Genomic DNA, 22449 nt, shown 5'->3' with positions numbered 1-22449 from the left:
TTTTCCATACAGTCGATATAACACATGGCTTATCGGTGTAAAACATTCACGCGCTTGTCGTTACCATATATGTACGTATGTGTAAGGGCAACATCTAAACCAATGCAACTGTGGCCGCCAGTGTAATATACTTTAATAGTGGCGCAGATCGAAGTGACGATTTGGTGTATATTTCTCGTGGGGGCACTTTGTTTTCGTTCTGCTCAAGGCTGACTTACTCCGACCCCTTTATCCCATCGATTCTTTCCAAGTTCCTGCTACTCTTAGACATTCGCTTGCGTCAAAGGTCCGGGTAACACTACGCACTTGTAGATGCCGGGCGACCGCTCGTGTGTTTCTTTCGTACGATCCTTTCTCATCTTTACCTTTCCATACAGCCCGCTCCCCTTAAGAGATTCCTCGTTGGAACTATTACCTCTATCGGCCGAGGGCCACTATGCAATCTCCGCCGACGTCAGCCAGCTAAAGCAGTTTCTTCAAAGTCCTCCCGCCAGCGAACCCCCTAGGGCGCGCAAATTCGACCAAGTCGTCGATCTCCAAAGTCTCAGTAAGCGCACGGCCCAAGCAACGAGCAACGGATGAATGAAAATCATAGCGGACTTCGGCATAGGCTTACGCCCTCTGCTTGCGCCGTGTTTCCCGATAAGAATAAGCTAAACATGGGTGGACCGGATTAACATGACTGAGATTTGCCACCTAGTCCCAGGTAAATGTCGGAGGCCTTTAGGTATAGACTACGTAGATGCTGGTGGTCTATGTAACTTGGAGTTTAGCAGCGTAAGTTGAGAACTACAGCGGCTGCCAAACTCTGTTCTTTATCATAGTTCAGTGATGTCGTTCCCGCAGTTGGCCGCACAACTCCCGCTGCGACAACGAATGCTGCAGGAGGCTGGTTGAGTCAGAAACCTTCGGATAGAAATCATTTAGCCGCGCTTAAGAACGAACCCTGTCGCGCTTACCCTGGCCGCGTCCATTTGACTCACGGCAACGATATGCAAAGTTTTCGGCTAGGTCATAGCCTCTTTCTCCCTTTATATCTCTCTTTCTGTTTTGCCGTCTGATATAATATTGCCTGGTCGATGGCCTGTCAATGAGCCAGTTACGCTGAAGGGGAGATCGCGGCATTGACTTCCAGTGAGTCCTATGGACCTCGAAGTCCGTTAACGGATTACTGGCAGGCCAATAACGAATAACAGAGGAGAGGCATATGAATAGGATACGAGCAAGATACAGCCTTTGGAATTCAGAAGTCGAGTGGCCATTCACGCCGACTGCGGTCTACTCAGCTATACTACAGGTCAAAACCTATTTTTAATGTAGTAACTCCAACACGTAAACTCGATCGAGAGGAACGGTTGGTTACTCTGTCTACTGCTCCATTTTGTTAGAACAAAGCAGATTCCCTAGCTCGATGGAGAGAATCACACACCCTCGTTAGTGACTTCCGGCTATAACCACCTGTATCACAAATTACCACACGGCCGCGTATCGGAACTCCCTCAGGTCGGTCCTAAGTTTTAACGTGGTGGGCTTAGTCTTGATGTTACTGGGGCAGTCCAGCGGTTGATGAGACATCAAAATTTTGAGAACTTAGCGTATATCGTATAGCGGCACGATTAAAGCTTACAGGAACTGCCAATGCCAGCCACTGTTATCAACGCTACCGCCTTCTCAGGTAAGCGCGTTCATCGTTTACATAACTATAAGCCTTTTTTCTTACAAGAAATAGTACCCATTCCGTCCGTAAGCGTCAGTGGCCGTTAGGTATTTTATACGAGCCTATGTGCGTGTGAATACGGTGGTTCCTTTGACGGCGGCGATATCAAGCAGAACTATAAAGGGGCGACTTAAATGGAGCTGGAAAGAGTATTGCCCCCAGACCCTCAGGTTCACGCCAGGAAGTAGCTGAGCCGGCACTATGAAACAATCTCGACTTTTTTAATCAACCGACCATGCGAATAGAGACAAAGCAGTTTCTTAAAAAAAGGGGTGCTCTTTATACATAACTAAAGTGCCACATGTTGTATGGCGTGCGGTAGTATAACTCGAGTTTACAAAATGGCAGAATATCCAACTTGCGTACATCATATGGCAAATCCTATGATGAGCGTTGGCAGCAGTAAAATCTTTCCTTTCGAGAAGTAATTATCATTGTTAACTTGTCATTAGTAGCTTATTGAAGTTAAGGAATGGAGCCCCAGTTTGATACTTTCTCGGAGCAACAATTACGCGCGCTAAACATTATCAACAGGTGCAAAAGCTAGAACTTGGTATAGAGACACAAATTTGGCAGGGCCACCATTGTCGAACCATTATTTGTAAGGTGGTTATGTCAATCATATAAAGTGAAATTGATTCTGTTTGGCTATATTGGTAGAATATATTTTATAAAGTTACTTTATTTACAATTGATCGTCTAATGTAGATAAAGTGCATATAACGCACGAGTACCGGCAACCGTAGATCATTTAATTTGTTAAAAGTCCATAGAAATATCGTTGCTAGCGAAGCAGTGTAATCGTTGGCTGAAGCACATCCTGCGTTTAGGTAATCAAATCTCTGAGAAAAGACTCACTTGTCTTCATTTATACGGCACACAAACTTAAATGTAGCAGACGAACAGTTAAACGGTACGAGAGATCACGGTAGCCCGTACACATACTGTTTCTAGTCGCATCGATATAAGAGCCATTCAAGCAGTAGATGGATTATTCGTAAATTATTAGAAAAAATAGAGGACGGAAAATATAAACAATTAAAGGAATGTTTTAAACAAACATTTCTGGTTAAATTTAAACAAACAAGTATGGTTAAATAACAGCACGCTATAGAAATCACATACGGCTCACACAGAAATGCATACATACGCAAATACTCTATGTAAACATCATTCAGGTCAAGTGTCAGGCATCCTTCCCTATCTCATTTTCTAGTCCCAATTTTTGTCGGTCAGAGTTGCTCTTCAAACGCCCGTTGCCGATCGTAAATTACATACGAATCGACACGTGGAAGAACACCGATAAAGAGAAACTTTTTAACTATATATTAATTCACCGTGACCACTCACTTTTTTCTTGTGTTATTGGCATATGATATCGATCATGAAAGGCCTCGGTTAGAAAACTCTTTAGCTAGCAGCCGATTAAAAAAAGCCTGCTTTTGTTTTCCGCGCAGGTTAAACTGCGTAAAGTCTGGAGCCTTATCATGAACACAAGGAAGCATCTGCTCAACCCTAGCGGAGCTTCAGAACACCGAAGGTCAATCAAGTGTAATGAAAACATGTTCAGGAAGGAAACCTATTCTTACCACACGTTTCAATGCGACGCAAGCCTAAGCCATTGATAAATGGTCATACAGAGAGTGACGCACTGATGCTGTGGTAGTTTTTCAGGAAAGAAAATCTCACCCTGGCAGGATTTTTTGGTTACTCTCAAGAACGAAAGTGTTATGTCTGGCCTGGGCCACACAGCCTTCTGAGCGGAAAATACAAACTCACAACACGGGGTTTTTGTGATAAATAAACTCGTTGCAAAATAGGAGGGCATTGTCTATGTTAACCTGTATACTTGTTAACACGTATGGCTGTTTTATACGATGGTCGGTCGCTTCAAACTTTTTATGGACATGGGTAATCGCTCAAAAGCTGATACTGTATCTATTGCGGTCAACAAATTTTCAGCGCTAGTTAGATCTGATTCATATGCGAGGTTGTTCTAAATGAAGCTGTTAGATGTTGTATAGCAACAATGAAGCATAAAATTAAGGGTGTACATAGTTGAAAGCTTTGTCAACACAAACACAATACGGATTGTAAAACCTCTTGTTCTTTCAACAGCAACTTTATGCGATTGTTTGCGAGTAACCCTCAAACAAGTAATTTCCTAGCGACTCTATGAGAGAATCGATCGTCTCAGCGTTTGTGATCGACTTGCTCCTGCCATCCGTTACTTCTGATTTATGATCTGGTGAAGCAGGACCTGCCTGTTAGGTTCTTACGCCACGAAACTTTCGAATAAAGTAACCGGGATGCGTTTATTATTACTATTGACCAAACAGCTAAATCGGCACCGGAGTAAGTATTGCGATTGGGACCAGATGTCGGTCACGTTATGTTCCGTAATTTTTCCTAGTTAAAATTGTGAGTCGTCGAGATAGAACGAAATGATCACGAAGTCGCGACATGTAATAGAGAATGGATGCACGATCCAATCAGGAGTGCGCGTTTGCAGGCCAATCCGGCACAGTGTTTTAGGAAATGCCCTCGGACGGAACGGAAGACATCGAATGGCAACAATAACCAAGCTTTCACGGAAATAGCTTTCCACCGTGCCGTCCTGTCGTAAATGCGTAGCAGTACAAGCTACCTAGTGAGCCTAGATGGAGTTATGCGCAGGCGAGCAACTAAAAATGGTGATGCTTGATCGTAATTTATATGAGTAGACAATCATGAAAATAGAATTTATGGTCGGAAGTCTCCACCCAGGGTCTTGTTTGGTCGAAGCGAACAATTCTGGATCTATCTCTTTTTTTTTTTTTTTTTTTTTTTTTTTTTATGTAATCGCTACATGACTTTGCACAGCGTGGAACGTTTTTTTCATGTTGAAACAATCAAGTAAGTAATTAGATAAGGTAACACAATTAAGTACAACAAAGAGCAGCGTGGTGCAGGCCGCTAACGCCGATTTCTATAAGCGTTACCATAGTAATCATTGATATGTGGCCAAAGCTAAATTCAAATTATCACAATGTATCACATTGCTACTGTGCCATCTCATGGGTCTACTGGAGATACAGCTAAGCAATCCTGCCCAGAGTTCTTAAGTAGTGCTTAATAACTTAAATACCAGGAAGATAAAAAACGAATAGTGGGTTATCAATAGCAGTAATTTATGTCGTAGATTATTCAAGTTAGATTAGATAAAACAGGCTTTGCCAAATAGCTACTTATGATTGGCGACGACAAACCGAATATTCATTGCGCTTTTACTTATTATTTCTGACTTCTGCATATTTTTTAGTCTAGATTGAATAGTCTCTGTTGTCTCAGAACCTAAACCCTTTGATCATTCGGCAAGAACCAATTCAGAAGACAACAGATATATTTGTTAATTTGTTTCCGGGTTTGTTGAGCTTTAAGTGGAAGTTGTTAATAGTTACGATAGTACCCACTTATTCAATACGGGCAGCTTTGACACTGGCGCCAACGACCATTCATAGAAATTCATCTATTACAAAAATAGACAACTTATTTTTTCGAAAAAAAATAATCGAAGTATTTCTGTAGAGAAAATGCATCTGATCTGATCTGATCTGATCTGATGTAACTGCATATCTCTACAATATCTATATACAAAATCAAAGACAGATCTACAGCTATTAGAGTGCAAGTTTTTTTTTTTCTATTTTATACTCGGCTGGCAGTGATTTAGATCATTAGTGAGTCATTTTGACGGATCGATACAACTCCTTATCGTATACTATGCTCTAGCTAGAGACAGGTTTTTGTCTGTACATTATTTTCTTACTAAGCTGAAATGGCATATTATACATCCATTTATAACACAATAAATATAGCTAGGCCATAGGATGCTGCTGCCCTATGGCAACTAGGGTCTGAATCAGTTTTCCGTCCAGAGGAGTAACTATTCACCTCAATACTGGCGATTTTCCGTCGTATTTATCAGCTCAGGTCTAACGTGGCGTGGCCTACTCTAGCGTTGCACCATTGGCTGTTAGTATGAAAATATGAAGCACTGATTAGGCCGATTGAAATTAGGACATGTCAGGGCCGTTATACATTCTAGCTGTTCATTCAACATTTCATCGTCCAGTACACACAAGCCTGTTTTAAATGATCGCTCAAGAAAACGTATCCTCTTTAGCTAAGTGATAATAATCCTACTACAATCTATAGAATATTACAGCGTTAAGGTAATGTGTCAGGTTCTGTTTTTTCTCACGATCTCCTTATGCGATAGCAAAGATAAATAGCCAGCTATCTATTCATGTTGGCCTGTAGCATGTCATACATCCGTGGAACATACATCCTTCTTACGTTCCTGACAGAAACGGCAGTATTGCCATATTTCGACCGAAACTGATTCGTTAGAATTGATTTTAATCGCTCATACTAACAAATAACGCCGCAAATAGTCGTAACTGGATGCTAGGGTCTTGCCAAAATACATTTTTATATTTCACCCATACCTGAACAAGTCTGTAATCGCAAACCTTCGCTTAGTGCCGTAGCAACTGGTTCTGAAACAGTCGAACTCCTTGTCTTATACGTATGAACTCTAACCGTATCTCAGTTCGAAATAGCAGGACGAATAGCTAGGAAAGCAGCTTCATTGATAGAAAAAGAAAAAAATGCGTTTAAACGTACAATGAAATTGCCTTTCATATAGTTGCTATACGTACGACGATATTACATTTGTGATAAAGTACCTATTCAGTCTATTCTTTAAAATTATCTACGTAAAAGGAAAAAATAAATCAAACCTATCATAACTGTCATGTTAGCTAGACTCTAAATGACGAACACCTAAACGTAGCATCAGCCAACGATGTACCGAGGCGTTAGCCCGTCGATCTTAATACCGTACAAACATTGCGCTATTATATCGAACAGTAATGCAAAAAAACAGCCGTATTTTTTTTAACAGGTTATATTTTCCCAATAACAAATGGAACAAATCGCTCATTTCGTTAATAATGTTGCTTCACTTTTCCCCGGTACTGGAGACACACACATTCGAGCTATTCATCCAAACTAATATTAGAGGTAAACCTATAATAATCGTAATAGACAACAAAACTATTTCGCCTACTTATTGAATAACAAAAAATTGCCACTGACTCTCTATTTGCGTTAATCTAATCTTTATTATAATAGATTTTTAGCCAATTCAAAAGTACCGTTCATTCATGCACCACAAAAATGTAAAAACGTGGTCTAATTTTTTTTACCCTACTTTTTTTTTTTTTTTTTTCATTTGTGTAGACTATGGCTAATCAAGTTTGTATTGTGATACGAATGATGATGATGATTAAACATTTCGGAGTACTATACAGAGATAGATACGATCATTAAGTAAGCGACTAAAGTAGTTAAAAAGTGTTCCATGGATATGGGTTTGTAGCTTAGTTTTAATGTAGAACAATCGTGGATGAAAAGTGGACATGATATACTAAATTGTCGAGCTTATTTGTGCACCGCCTTACAGTTGACGCGTCTGGATTAGTTATAAAAGGTCATGTACGTTAAATGGATACATGTGTACATTAGATTGGTCTGTAATTGTACATACGAGTTTAATACGCTACTAAGCTATATATATATATATATATATATATATATGATACTATTGTAGTAGCGCATGCGTAGTGTACCGCTGCTTGGATACAAAAAGATATTCCTGCCTTTACGGTTTATAGCACGCCTTACTCGTTTCAAATGACAGACCTTCTCGCTGAATTGGCCGAACTATATCACCGGTACAAACGATAAACGATCCATGATAAAGGCGGATACGATTGGGTACCGATGTAATGAAGACACTAACATGATTGATCAATGGGCCAGCTGGTATATGCTTCAAAGTCAGTTTCACACAGATGGGGACATCCCCACTTATTTCTCTGCCGTTACTGAAGGCACGGCCGCTCACTGGCGACTTGATCAGACTTTTGAATATGAAGGTACATGAAAGTAAACCTACATACATCGGCCCTCAAAGCTGCTATTTCAACAGCAAACACAAATGAACTATCTAGAGAGTAAGCAGGAACACTAGTGCCAATACTACTGACGGATCTGAGAACTCAAGACGATCTTGGTTCACATGTGCCCTGTGAGACAAGAGGACCTAGGCCTAAATAAAAGCTCAGCGACATTTAGTATACGAAAAATAAATAACATAGTTAATTAGTGATCGTAAACTAGTTTAAAAAAAATCCTTTGTATTTTCTATGGTGGCAGCGTTTATTCAGATCAACTGTTACCTTTGTGTAAAGGCTCTCTCGCAAAAAGTTTTGAACTTGTTTACTTTTGTTTCCACTTTAGCCAATGACCTACATATTTATGTTGCGAATTCCTGAAGTTATCTTGCCTAATTGTTGGGACGAAAAGGGCTGAACTGAAATATAATAAATACAATTGCAACTCGAGGAAAAACTACTTAGGCCCCTTTGCTTGAAAACTCTTTTTGCACATTATCATAGAAGCTTCCAAGACTTTGCCATCTACTAAAGCCAGTTGGAACAAACTAAAGAATTATCATGAAACACTTTATTTAACTAATGTTGTCCCCGATAATATTTAGCTAATGTAATGTCCAACAAAGGCGAAACAGAGTAGCTCCCCCTTTAAAAGAGTAAAGGACCCCCTTTTTCGGCTAGCACCTTAAATGTGGCATGACACCTTATTTTCGTAAATTGATATCGCAGACTGTTTCAGATTAGTCGTCAGTTCAAAAAACCTGACAGGAACCACCCAACATGGAGACAGCGCTTCCTTAGACTCGATGAGCGTCCCGTTATTTTTTGCTCCTGTACGTTCATAAATAAGATCCTATAAAAATGTATTTTAATAGAAAGGTCTGATTGTTTGACGATATATAATCTTCAAAAACTACCTGATAAAAAAAGATACTGCCAATTGTAGCACGAATCTTTATAGTCTGATACTATACGAGAATATTAATAAGCATGTCGTAATAATTAGCCAGCTCGACGTGTTTCTGTTAGTGAGTTCCCCCGGTAACGCAGGGTATCAGGTGCCAACTGAGTGCGCTTTCTTCCTAGAAGTTGGTACAAAGTACAGTCTAAGCCGCAAGAGGCGGCCCCCAAAACCTCAAAAATTTCAACATATGCATATGCCTTTTACGCATCGCCTATATTATAAAACTAATCAACTGAAAGGAAACAGAAATTAGGAGCAATTTCATTGCCGTACCATAAGGTTGACTACTTTAACAAGGTTTGACTTACCGACCGTCAAAGGCTGCATTACAGGCTGATTTGAACCGGATCTGTGGCATTATGCCCGGTCGTGCCCGGATACGCATGCATACAACATGATTATCTTGAAACTTATTTGGCCAGCGTCAGCCAGGTGTCCATGTGCCGCGGCGGCATCTACAAAATTTTTGCTGTTTTCAGCATATACCTCTGTCGTAGTTTCCATATCATTCGGTTCGTTTAGTACAAGCTAATCTGCATAAACTCTTCATGCAATTGTGTACTGAAAATCGCATACATACGATGTCGATTTACGACGGCTCTTAGGGCGAATGTAAGATCGTAAGGTGGGAAACATCAAACGGATGCGAGAAAACATGGAAGCATGTAACACATACAACACGCCTATCTGTGCGGCTAATTTAGCTCTCAACTGTATCTAATACAAAACAGCCCAACGTCCGAAACTAAAAAACAAGAGTTAAAACCGAACTGCTGAGCGAGGTAGGGTTTTTGCGTACATTTTTTTTTGTCACAATGTATTTTATCTGGTAGCCTCGACAGCAACCTAGTCCTGAAACCTTAGGCCCTGTGGTCCTAACCTGCAAGAACATGTACTCGTATGCATTGACGCAACCGTTTCATTCGTACTGGTAGAATCAAATAGCCGCATTTAGTAAGAACTCTTCTGAACTCAGAGTTCTCATTTTAAAATGTACATCTTTGCTATTAGCCTTCAGCTATTTCCCAAGGAGTTCCCAACTAGGCTAAATATAATCAATAATAGAAAAATTAATTTACATAATTGGGAAATGAGAGGACCCCATACTGCAGGTAAATAGTTTTTTTCTTTTAAGAGATATGCCCATTTCTGCTAAAAACCCGAAAGATTTGAAGTGAAACGGCGTTAACTCAGCCAACAGACATACCAATACATTAGAAAAATCGACTGGCAATGAAAAATGAAAAAGACTGGCAAAACACAGTAATTACCCTTACAACTTCTTCAAAGGCAGGTACGAGGGTGGAAATTTGATGATTTTGATTTTAGGATTTTTCAAATTATTGGCGGTAGCGAGAATATTAAATAGAAAGACGGAGTGCAGAGACTCATACGTCGTAACTCCAAGTCGATAAAACTAATGTGTTTGCGATAATTAAAAATATTAAAAAAAAATAAAGAAAATAGTAATAAAAGTAGGCATAAATTTACAGAATCGGCTGCTTGTGCCGCGGTTGATAGCACAGCCGTTAGATATTTGAGCATGACACAAAGGTGGTTTGCCAGTTGTGGTAGTGACCACTGAAACTGTGTTCGAGATAATGCATCTAATAAAATGATGGTATCTTTCCTTAAGCTAACATTTCGCCAGTAGAGAGCTATTACGGAGAGTTGAGGCCACCTGCCAGTAGCGGAAACTACCATGTGATTCAAGACGGAGAGGTGTTCGAAACGTTATCAATAACCTTAACGAGCTAGACCCATGAGGCCAAGCACACGATTCTTCTTTGGAGCTCCGTATTCGAAATTACGAGTACGACAGGTGTTATTGGAAACAATTCGTTCGCCTGAACACCGTTATGTATTTTTTGCACGTGGTTTTTAACTTTGTGTTAGGGAAGACATCCTGTAGAAGAAACTACAATTAAGATGAAACAAAACGAAGACACAGACAACGAAGTCACTGTGTGATCACTTCCCGTATCCTAAAATATATATTTTATCGCGGTTCTATCCTATATGATATAAGTAAATGATATCGATTGCCTGTCACAAATGCACTTTCATACACTATCATGTAGACGTAGGACGTAGACAAAACACTAGCAAATAACCATGTTAGTTACAAAAGTATGTTTTTATTCTTCTATACGCCAATCACTTTACATAAGTTTGCAACACGTCGAGAAAGAAGAATGTTGAAGATATGAAGGATCGAAAGTAGAACTCAATTAGGACGCAGCACCTTTCAATGTTCGTCGTCATTTATTACTTCAAATCTAAGGATTCTTTTCTAGAGACGCAAACGGTTCAAAGCATAGTTCCGCAAACTTAAAGTTAATCTGGAATACTGATGCACTTGCCGCTAGAAATATACGTGCTATTAACGTTGTTTATTGTCCTTTTTCACTAGAGTGTTGAAATGCAGCGAGCACCACCGTAACAATTGTCGCAGTCGGTCTCGCCTGGCTACCCGCCGAAGCACTTCTTACCATAACCAGTATTCCGTTGCTAAATCCAATGGCATCTTCAGTCACAGTGATCTGGTAAAAAGTTAAATTATATAAATAGAATTGACTTTTATTAAAAGTAGTTAGCTATAGAGGTGGGAGAAACTGGAGTGGCTTGTAATACAACTATCTATGCGTTATATTGGTGTCTTTGTCCGCGTTCAATTCGAAACGAGAAATAGCACTGGTCTCCGGTCGCTGTTAGGATAACTCGATCATCGGTCGTCGACATTCCCCGTCTAGGGAAACAATGTAAAAAGAAGCAAGGTCGACACCGAATAAAGCTACCTAAATGTATAGTTGGCCATTAGCTGCCATGTTGGTTCTGTACTTGCGACGCGCGTAAATTAGATCACCGAGGGCCGGCATCCAGTATCCAGAGAGGCTCATAGAAGCTATCGGGCGTAACACAATCATCAGAGGCCGCACTTTTCGACCTAAACCATCGACGCTTTCTGACGACTATAGGAGATTGTTATTTGTTATTCGGCCTAACACACGGCCTTCAGTTTGAGAGATGTGTGCGTGACGATCATCACCCATCTCAACTACACCCTGAAAACAGCGGATTAACATTTATGTAACGAATTTTAACTGGCAGTTTCGCACATAGGGTAACTCTGAGAACCCTACCGGAGTGAGGATTGCAGCTGAATGCTCATTCTACTTTTATGACATAAACTAAAACATGGCTTATTGTATTTGAAGGCAATTTGTTTACCGCATTACCACGTGGAACGTTTGCAAGGCTCTATACCGGTGCGTCATTTATATGAAACTTTTTTTTTTTTTGTTTTTTTTTTTGAAATAGAAAGATCCGTTGTGACTTGCAATAGTTATGATAACTGCGAACAGATATAAATATTGCGAAACTAAAATCAAACCTGGGTTTCGCATAGCAGTAGTGATTTACACATCACTAAAATAGTCATGTAGTCAAGAAAGCTTCCATTGTATTTCAGTAGCTTTTCCCTAGTCCAACGCTTGTCCATTAATCCTTAATGGCAACCAGCGCTTCCGGCTCTTGCGTCGAAAAAGGTTAGTATAAATATGCACCTAAGAGGCCAGACAAAATATAGAGGAAGCATATGGAGGCATGTGAAGAACTAACCATATGGTATTGATTGGGAGCCGCTTTAATCACCGGGGTTAATAACAGTGCAACGGTAGCCATGTGTCCCAACTTATTATCCCAACTGCGTCCCTGTACTGTCTTTTTCGCTTAATATTTTTCAGATTTTTCTCAAAAACCTGTTAGTAGACGGCCCTCGGCTAAAGCTTTTACACGCAATCAATGCCCACATTGGTAACTATTTATGGTTTACGTCTCTAAACCGTTGCAATCGGCCATCGTGAATAGCAGCAGCATCCGCCTATTCCTTGTATGCCCGTGCCTGTCGCAACGGAGTGTTCCGAAAGCACAGAGTACATGCAGCCGCTGCGCCTTCTGACAAACCTTCGTTCTCATAACTTTGCGCTGCCCCGGTAGTCTTTCAATGGTCCTGGCGCCCTCATTCTTTCGCTTATTGAAGTAGTATTACCCCGACGCTTTTCCGGCCTGAGGTTTATACGGAAAGACCTGATGACTTGGTACGATTTCTCTGCATCCTCCTCCGCAAAGTTTTTCCAGGAGACACTAGTCCCTTGCGACCTTGCGATGAAATGATAACATACTACAAACAATAATATTACAAATTGCATAGATGATCACTAGTATTTACAAAAAGATATCGACAAGATAACCGAATGCTGTTGTTTACAAAACTTCGGAACACTGCGATAACAAAAAGAAAGACGCGTACACAGGTCGTGCCTGCGTTTGAGTCGAATCAACTGGACAATTAAAAAAAAGAGATTCGACAAACGAGGTCAGACCATCCTGCTGTCTGATAATGCGAGGCCATATATGATAGACGCAATTAAGGCTACCCTCCTTAACTTTGAATGAAAGGTTCTGTTGTACCCTTTCTATTTGCCGGACCTACCACGACCGATTTACACCTTTTCTATTCACTAAACAATCAATTTCGACACGAATCAAGGACCTGAAACGCGGCTTCAAGAGAGGACCACAGCCGCTATATGCTAACGAGATGCTATATAGTATTTGGTAGAAAGGTGGGAGAAAGTCGTGAACAATTGCGGGAGACGCATAACGTAATAACTTAGTGTCACTAGGACAAAGATATAATTACAGGTTCTTGCTCTGGTTGGAAGATTGATGCACTGAAGTGAAACGAGTTTCGCCTAAACGCCTTCGCTTTCGTCTCTAGAACTGGAAGAATTTTTTTAGCGCCTAAAGATATAGCGGTCTAGCGGATATGAATTACATAGAGTCTATGAGAGTTAATTTAATGAAAATTAAATACCCCATATGATGCAGTAAGATCGTATTCGCCCACCAAACTTCAGGGTACGTCATACAATCGAGGTTTGAAGGCGCGCACAGACACACTCTATTTCCTGCCAGGAGCCAGCTATCTCAAGCAACAATTAAAAACAGTATTGGACGTAGAACTTAAAATATTTATTAATACCAGTTAACTTCAGGCTTGTGATACTGCAAATCAATGCCGTCTAAGTAGATATGCAACAGGCAGCAAACAATACGATTATCGGTGCCTGCCAATGGAAAAATGTCTATTTTTACGGTAGGGGATTCTCATCGGCCACGGCATTTCTATTTATGAATTATTATTTTTATTATTATCGTTAGGAGAAGTGATAACCAAAGCCTGGTATTCACCGCACCTGACACAAGACGGCCTCGACGAGGGAGTATATTTCAAGGCGTTTGAGCTTTCTCAAATTTGGCATTTGTGAATCTGTTTCACAACAGCATCGTTTTTGTCTGTATTGATAAAGTTTGCTCAGACTTTAGTTGAGTTGAAAGGGAGCGGGTGATCGTTTATCGCTAGATGCTTGGTTTCAAGTGGTCAAATAGATTTATTTCTAAACGTCGATTAAAATATGCCCAGTGGGCTTATTAGTCACGAACTCATACAGACCACGAATGGTTTGAGCGTATATCTGAGGTCAATGTAACACTGATTATATAGTAAGAACTTCGGACCAGCAAAATCTCTAAGTCTCAGCTCAGCCTGTGATTTTCAAATTGAATGTTGTAAACAGTGGCTCAAAATATTGGTTAGTTATTTCGGCACTGAAAGTAACGAATACGTACGTTGGCGACGATGTATACACATCGACATGAATCGATCGGATCTTTCCCGAGGTCGACAGGTTCTTCAACGATAGAATCGGTTTATTTATATTGTTCGACGTTGCATGGAATAGCACATGCCGACGCTCCATTCACTGTAGCCCCTGGGAACTTCATCCAAAAAACGTACACACAGTTAGGCCAAAGATATGATCACTTTAGCTGAAACACGAACCGACCTAAACAAGCAACTCGCTATATATATTATATTAGGCCGATGAATGAAGTGCAATCCTACTTACAAGTCTGCAAGGACATCGTGCCGACCCGAAAAGTGGCTCTATGATATAGAAACACTTTACGCTAACGATATGTGACGTGCGTATAGAGGACCTAGGACAGCAGGCTTTTTACATGTTCGTGTATCTCGTGAAACAGATGCTGAAAGGCTAATGATATTCAGTAAACGTTGCTTATAGGTTTTAAATATTACATAAACAAGACGTTTAATCTGTCGTTAGACAAAACGCACATTTATAACTCAGTAAAAAAGCCTATAGTAAGGACGAAGCTAAATTTATGGCTGTCTCCAAGTCATATCTTTATGAGACGTTTCCGTAATTGGACGTCTTATAGCATGACTAAGGCAGTATGACAGAAAGATTTGGCCTCAAGTTTGTTCAACCCTACAATAACGTAGAGGCACACAAGTCCAATTTTAAAGTAATGATCAATTTATGACATGATATTTTTGTTGGGAAAAGTTAAAACTTTCTAGCGTTTATACGCCCCCCTCCCCCCTCTCCCACCATCAAATGCGTATGATCCGTGTCCCTTTCAAGGCTGACTTGAGTATTTAATCCACAAGACACCGCTCAAGGAAGTTATAACCCAATGTCTCCATGGGCGTTTTTGTAATCGCTATTTTAAAACTCCTTTAATTGTGAACTTTGCAAATACGGTTTACAGGACGAATCAGCATAAAAGCTTTCGAGAACATGCATGGCTTTTTATTGCTGATAATATAACTTGGCTTCAAGTTAGGTCTACCTTTATGGATAACAAATAAGTGCCGTTCTATTCCGTTATATTCACTGTACATTGATATTGCAACTCTTTTTGTTTATCGATATCCCTTAACGGCCTAGATCAACTGTTAGCAAAAGTATTATATTTTCCGCTAGGTAACGGATTTGTGGAATAGCACGGTCTACCGGTTGACTTTGCTATAACTTTTTGTTAAAGACATCGCATTAACAAGGCAGTAAACAAACCTTCGACCAGGGCGCTCTGGCCATATACGGTCTGCCTTTCAAAACTGGTTTACAGCCAAGCACTCCCACAGGCGGTATCACGCAAATCTCCATTACAATGCCGTTCAAAGGTAACATCGTTACTATAGCTGCACACACAAATGTTCTCCAAATGCATACGCCTAACCAACTAGACTGAATTATTCGTAGAATACCATCATCATTTGGAGGGGTTCCCTATTCCGCTGAACTAACTAACTCTGTAGAAAGTAGTGTTGTCAGCCCATAAAGTCGATTACTATCAGTGTGTGGACGCGTACGTTCGACTGGCAAATTATCGCCGAGCCGCTGGGCAATGCTTTGACAGCGGCAACGGGATAACAACTACCGGTAACTACAGTCTGTTGTTTTACTGCATCAGCAGTCAGAAGCATGAGGATGGCAAACGTGCTAGATAGGGAGCTCTTTTTAGACGACGTTACCTATCGTGTTTTTGCTAACGGTAAGAGTGGCCTCGGCAGCGGCAGCCAGGTTTCGGATTTCTCCGTTCGTTTGCCCCGGTCGTTCCTCTTCCTGCTTGTCAGGCTCTTGGCCTATCCGTTCAGTTCAAAGCTAAGAACCATCAAGCCAAAGAACCCTGAGTGGCGCTGTTTTTTTTTTTTCAAACAGAGAAGAAGTCGGTGAGTAACAATTCAGTACGAAGCATCTACAAGTAGCTATTACGACGCATTGAGTGTTTGGCGAAAAGCCCGAGGACGCGAGTATAACTAATTTAGTTGCTGGTCAAGCCAGGTTATGTTGGATAGTTTGCTGGTCGTCTGCCTGTGATGTCCTCGTTCTCTCCCATTTTCGTCTACAATTTGCTTCCGCAGTTCGAATATCAAAGAGTAATAATAGCAGTTGGAAGAGAAAACAGGCAAGGAACGAAAACGAAAAAGATACTTACTGAACAGCGTGAACATTGCGCTCGGCCACGGACCATTTTGATACGAAATAGGAAAAGGCACAGATGAAGACGACAGGGAACGACGGAGTGGCACCTAGATACAGCTCAAGCAAAACCTTCAAATCATCCTGAATCTAGATATCTCGCTTTGTGTGGATCATTGCCACCGCCTTCTGTCGTAATTGCCTGCCCCTTACAGGGCTAATGTCGAGGAGAAAAGTGGTTTAGACTGGTAGCAAAGCTGCTACAAGGATGCTGAAAAGCTACTCAGAGAAAACAATTGATATATTTCGTTAGTTTACTTTCAGATCTGGCCATACATCCATTGTGTGCCCATTCAAAACGTAATGCGGTTCGTTTATTAAAATTAAGCACTTTTGTTCAATACGCAACTGATAATGTAAAATATAATGCGATCCTAATATTTTCTGAGCTATTACGAGAATTACTGCTTTGTCTAATTCATTTTTGACAATCGTTTTAATAATACGGATATAGTTTTCATCAGAATAATTTGTGTTTAATGATTTGATTACGGGTATAGGGTGTGCCCACTTCCGGACAAAACAAAAGGCTATTGAGTCGCCTGCTTAGATTGAGCCTTATAGGAACAATTCTTGACCGCGCTAACTGGACATTCCGGATAGGTGCCCCGCTAATGTAGTCAGAGGAACTATACTGATAATTATTGTATACATGTAGCAATTTACGTATTCGATTTTCCAGTAATTGATCTACTTCTCTATCATTTTTGGCTGACTGATACTGGCAATGAGACTTCGTACGACAAGTGCTGCAGGTTTAGTAAGAAAATATTTGTACTATGTAAATGATCCTACATAACCGGTGGATCTCGCTTACCTACTCTATATAATAGCCTCTTGTCGTAGCTTTTCGTCTCAGACTCACTTGATAATGCCATGAACATATCAGACAGGTTTAAACAACTGATGTACGTTTGCATGCACACAGAGTTAAGGCATTGCCAGTACGGAAGTACTGGCAATGCCTTAACATTGTGCAATATGGACCAAGTCGTATAACGTTGCCACTTCCTCTCAGTAATACTTCCACTTCTTTCTTAATTTAGCTCCTAGTTCCTTTAGAAAAGTGTCAGCGACGACTGGTAGCACCGAAATTTTCACTCCAGCCAGCTAGACACGTTTTCGCAAGAGTGGCGGAAAGATTGTCACATATAAGGCGGACACCAGTTTCCTCGGCACCTATGGAGACTGCCCTATCTCAGTAAAAACATTAAATGAGCCTTAGGTTGAGGTCTGCGGGTCATGAAAGAGAAAAGGAGAACAAAGGACGATCAAACCACAATATGATCATACTGCGAAGGCTCTGCGCGGAGGTAGGAGTGGACAGTTCGCGACGCTGTGTTGCCCTCAAAACGAGGCAGAGAGCACGTCCTATTAAAAGTAAGCCCGCTCCAGCCTTCTAAGCCGACCATCTTCACTGCAATGACCCTTTGAGCGTTTTACTTCTCTATATACGTAAACAGAGAGACAGCTTCGTTCTCAAGCTCTGACTACCCTGAACCGCTATATTGATCCCACCACTTAACTCCGAACGCAGTTAAAGCGAGATTTGCTTTTTAGAATCTGCTGGTGCTGCTGCCATGAAGTGGCCAAACAAGGACACTGACAAGAGTCTTTTACAACGAACGCCTTCGATATAAACGCATACATTTCGAAAGAGCGACTGGAATCACATTTGAAGGAATCGGAGAAGAAGGCCTTTTCCAAGTAATATTGGTAGGCATAATCGGCTCATTTCCATAGCTGCGCTCGCTTAGAGAAGGACAAACGCGTTTTAGCTTCCTTGTCATAGTCGAGATGCAGGACGATGTTACGCAGTCGACCGAACAGTAAATGCTATGATTTGGTCCTATTCGTTTGCAAAACTTTCACTGGAGAAAGAACAGCGTACCTGTAATCTAAACAGATTGTACAGGTGATGGCATTTTAAGTATACCAATAATGAAACACACTATAATTATCAGGTTGTCTGAAAAGTTAGGTTGTTGCTTACCACTTCCTGTTTTACTTTGTTTTTTTTTCAATGTTCTGAAAGAAGAACCGTTTTTTGCTGTTTAAACCTATTCAAATCACAAAAGATTGACTTTGCCTTTTCGTTCGAATATGGATACGTTAGGTGATAGAAACAGCCTTTTAAACATTCACTATTCATCTTAAGCCAACGAGAGCAGCTACTAAAACACATACGTGTTACATGTATGACCAAGCCTTATATCTATCCCTCTGATAGATCTGATCTATAAATATCACCTCTGAATATCTGAAACATATACTCCATTCGACTTCTCGAATCCGGCGAAGGTTATCTTGAGCACCTTTTGAAACAGAACCTAGACAAACCCCTTCCCATGTACAGAACAAATATCTCGGATTGTAAATAGCAAATAAAGCATTTATCAGAAATTTGTTTTTTTCTCTCTATACTCGATGTATACAAAGCGAGAAAAATACTTTTCGACAAATACAACAAAAAACGACAACAAATCTTGAACAACACAGAAAGAGCGGTTTTCGTAGCGGTCTGTTTTGCCTTGCACTTAATAAACAAAAAAGAAAAAGGCATAAGAACAGCAAACTAGGACCGCCACTTCGGAAAAACTAGTATACTAAGTTAGGTTGTTTATTCATGTGAACGTAATTACAGATTTTCTTAGGCATTTTTGTTTTCACTTTAAAAGGGTAAATAGAACTCAACGAAAGGTCACAGAGATGATATATTATATTTTCATTAACTGTATTAGAACATTAGGTCGTATACTAGGTTTTGGAGAAATTGCGACCCGGTGTCGCTGTTGGCGATCGGTACGTTCGCATCGTTCCACGATATTGTGCGTAAGTATAAAAAATTGCTCTACTCTTAGCGTCAAAGACGATTGCCAAGCGTCTTTAAGATTTATCATGATCATCCGAAAAATGAATAGGTGAAAAGCTTAGCTGATTTGATATACTCCAGCACTCTGTCATCCGTCCTTTCTTATACGGTAAATAGTCGTCTAAGTGCGATACCTTATTCGATATTAGGATGTTCCTATATATGCACACGGATAAAATTTGAGACTATTCTATTATCGAACTATACGCTCATCTACCTAAACCTGTTTTTGTTGTTTTCGAGTTCGACAGGTCGAACGATGCTACACGTCGCGTGGAAAGCAGGGACAGGGCAAATCCCTTCCTCTTTTGAATGTTCTATTCGTTTTGATTCTTGTGAGTCTACTCGTCGAGGCGCTATCTTTGTTACTTTCCTGTGATCATGTTCCTATGTTACGCATACGATATCCGTTTCCCGTTTTTGGCCGTGATGTTACGTGATCACGTATTTCTGTTTTATTGTTTACATTCTAAATTGACGCGGCAATGTTTCCGCGAATCTTTCTGCTGACTTTTGCCCTCCTTGCCAGACTCATGTGAGTATGCATAACCAACCCGGCTTTCCTTGTTACTTGCTTTATCGGCAATATTAAACTCGACATAGGATGAGTATAAGCTGAGACGACACACTCGCACATCACCGACTCGCTTTTGTTGTTCTTAGTTAAGTGCCCAACCACACGACTCCTTCAACCCATAAGACATGGCGCGGACTGTACCTTTTTTTTAGCGCCTTTCAACCGTTTAATGTTTGCTTCTGGGGCCCTTCGGCTTCTCGTCTTTTTCAGGCTTCGTCTTTTCGTTGCTTATTCTCCTGGTGGTTGCTATCACGCATTCTACTAACGTTCCCCCATACTCGCGGTCCGGTTTATCTGTTTAGTCAGGATGCTTGTGGTGGCTGATACAGACTTCATTCGACGCCTACCATCCTTGGAGATGTCAAGCTGTGCGAGCCACCGCTCGCAGTACACCGCTACTGCTAGCGCGACCGCGGTCATCGCCGCCATCGGCGTCCGGCCGCCCGAGGCCAGGCCCTTACTCAACCTTAGTCGGGCGGCGACTAACGCGCTTTGTGTCCTTGAGTCACTAATAGCCATACGCCAATACTACTGAGAGATTCGTATGTTATGGAGCCACTAAATTGCGAGGCTTGACAGGCTTGGCAGTGTCGGTAAGAATCACCAAAAGCCAAGTCAGCAGAAGACCTTATTATTAGTGTCATTAAACGACGCGGAGAATTTTTTAATATTTCCCACTCGGTTTATGGCACACGGCTGCCACAACCACCGAACGCGATCTATTCTCCCCGAGCCTTTTTTCCTCGATAGCAAAAAGCACGGAGGAAGCAAAGAGCGGTCTTCATCTCAGCTTTCAAATTTCCGCTGTGACTTAATCCAACCCTCATAACCCTCGGAAGCATAGGAGACGGCACCGGGCAGAGTTAACGCACAAGGGGCGGTATCGTCTATGAAGGGATATAATTGATCTGCTAGCAGTTTGCATGTGATACCCACTGACTAAACGACTCTAGAACTTGCAAAATACTGACAGCTGAGAAAATTTAATAAGGAATTGTAAGCCAGTAATTAGAGCAGCTTTACCATTGGTGTTAGCAATTCCGCGACTTTGCGTTACTAATACCAGTATATAAGTATCTGAAGCACTAATAATTAATGAAATTATGCTGAAATTTGACGTGTATGCAAAACAATTGTCAACAGGATGTTGTATATGTCGTATAACGACGCTTAATCTTTCCTTCAAATTTTTCTTTCAGATCTTTTCTGATTCTTCACAAAGCGGGGACTGTTTTACGCCCGATTATTCCACCCATCAACTCGATACGAATGTGTGTACTTTTACCCAATCAGTAACATGTTCACAATGTCGCCAATTACTTACAAAGATATTTGTACGTCTGCTAAATAAATGCTGAACTTAATCATTCTGTATCTGTTTCTGCTGGGCAGCGCATAAAAAGGTTGTCGATATAAATGTTTTAAGGTAACATTTGTGTGCAGAACCTATGATAGCGTCTAGTTGCGCATGAAACGAATAAAAACCATGTTAAAAACTAGCCTAAAACAGCTGTAGAATATCGGTTTATATGGTTCAGACAGGATGTCGTATCAATCCGAAAAATTTCTCTTTGTCGTCATCTGAAGAAAAAAAAAAAACTAGTTACTAACTTGTGTATTTAATGAATGCATTAACATTCATAACGTTAGGATCATTTGTATTGTAAACCTGATTAAGGGGTCGATTTAATTTGCTAGGAACCCAAATCGAGCGCTCCATTGCAATGTACTTACGTTTATGCTTAATTAGGTTATAGTTGTTATTAACTCGTAGTTATACAAATGGCCAAATCAGAGTACCATGCAAACGACACTTTTTCTCTGACTAGAGCTTTATCATTTCAACAATATATAACAACGAATGTTCTTATAATAAGATTTTTCAGATAAAAAGGTACTAAGTTCATAAGGACAAGATCTTCAAAATTGTATACACGATCAAACTAAGTGCATGAGGTCTTCGTACGAATATTTCTTCATGCCATTTCCGACTTTGCCTCAAAATCCGTTCCCCTTATTACATATAGACCAGACATGACTTTTATTCAAATGTATATTCGACAGTCTGTTCTTCACGCAAGCACATATATAAAAAGATGTCGCACTCTTACCCGACATTTTCATATTTTACAATATTTTTTTACAGTAAACATTCAAAGATTTGCTATTTTAAGAAATTTTCCTGGATAATAGAACCTGTACAAATACATGCGTGGGACGTACATTTCTAATGAATACGTATCCGGTCGTCCAACTAGGAATAAGCCCTAACTTTTCAAACTTTCATGACAAACGTAGTTGATCCATTTTCAGTCGAAATATGAACTAATATATAATCTCCTACCATTTGAATAGTAACTTACTTATTCCGCTTCTATAGGAATCGGGCCAATAAGCATCT

General features: G+C 40.5%; 1 protein-coding gene and 2 long non-coding RNA genes across 28 annotated transcripts in view; 2 read left to right on the top strand and 1 right to left on the bottom strand.

The window, feature by feature from the left end:
* The window catches only part of LOC111271487 (uncharacterized), a 29127-nt gene extending 14178 nt beyond the window's left edge, over positions 1–14949 (bottom strand). For 2 of the 7 annotated variants that reach the window (XR_015315353.1, XR_015315351.1), the window contains exons 1-2: positions 14659–14875; positions 14378–14527 (exon numbers count right to left, since the gene is read on the bottom strand). This is a non-coding gene — a long non-coding RNA (uncharacterized LOC111271487). Of the gene's footprint in view, positions 1–8991; positions 11749–12001; positions 12867–13562; positions 13671–14377; positions 14528–14658 lie in introns of those variants that run through there. The other 5 variants (XR_015315349.1, XR_015315348.1, XR_015315350.1 and 2 more) reach the window with 5 other exon arrangements.
* On the top strand, positions 444–21412 carry LOC111271486 (uncharacterized). 20 transcript variants are annotated; one of them, XR_002686895.2, is made up of 6 exons: positions 16012–16289; positions 17646–17979; positions 18160–19431; positions 19723–19806; positions 20259–20641; positions 21248–21412. XR_002686895.2 is itself a non-coding variant. In XM_086972943.1 (5 exons), exons 1-4 carry the CDS (start codon positions 679–681, stop codon positions 20558–20560), a joined length of 405 nt encoding a protein of 134 aa, XP_086829069.1. In that variant the 5' UTR covers positions 444–678; the 3' UTR covers positions 20561–20641; positions 21248–21412. The 20 variants fall into 20 exon arrangements, 9 of the variants coding, with proteins under 9 accessions (XP_086829069.1, XP_086829070.1, XP_086829065.1 ...); XR_002686897.2 differs by having other exon boundaries at positions 17646–18315; positions 19349–19431; XM_086972943.1 differs by lacking the exons at positions 16012–16289; positions 17646–17979 and adding an exon at positions 444–706 and having other exon boundaries at positions 19349–19431; positions 20351–20641.
* Positions 727–4476, top strand: LOC147751988 (uncharacterized). The gene is made up of 2 exons (XR_015315354.1): positions 727–1675; positions 3175–4476. It is a non-coding gene; the product is annotated as an uncharacterized LOC147751988 (long non-coding RNA).
* Positions 21413–22449: the final 1037 nt, after the last annotated feature.

Source organism: Varroa jacobsoni, unplaced genomic scaffold (assembly GCF_002532875.2).
Source record: "Varroa jacobsoni isolate VJ856 unplaced genomic scaffold, vjacob_1.0 contig00681, whole genome shotgun sequence".
In the NCBI taxonomy this organism is placed as follows: domain Eukaryota; kingdom Metazoa; phylum Arthropoda; class Arachnida; order Mesostigmata; family Varroidae; genus Varroa; species Varroa jacobsoni.
Note: the sequence above shows the minus strand (reverse complement) of the source record. Positions and strands in the feature narration are given on the sequence as shown.

Coding starts and splice junctions, on each gene's coding strand:
- LOC111271486 (XM_022852316.2), top strand. CDS start 16,042: ATGAGGATGGCAAACGTGCTAGATAGGGAGCTCTTTTTAGACGACGTT. Junction 16,290..19,348: donor TTCAAACAGAGAAGAAGTCG/GTGAGTAACAAT, acceptor TTAGAACATTAG/GTCGTATACTAGGTTTTGGA. Junction 19,432..19,722: donor ATCGTTCCACGATATTGTGC/GTAAGTATAAAA, acceptor CGAGTTCGACAG/GTCGAACGATGCTACACGTC.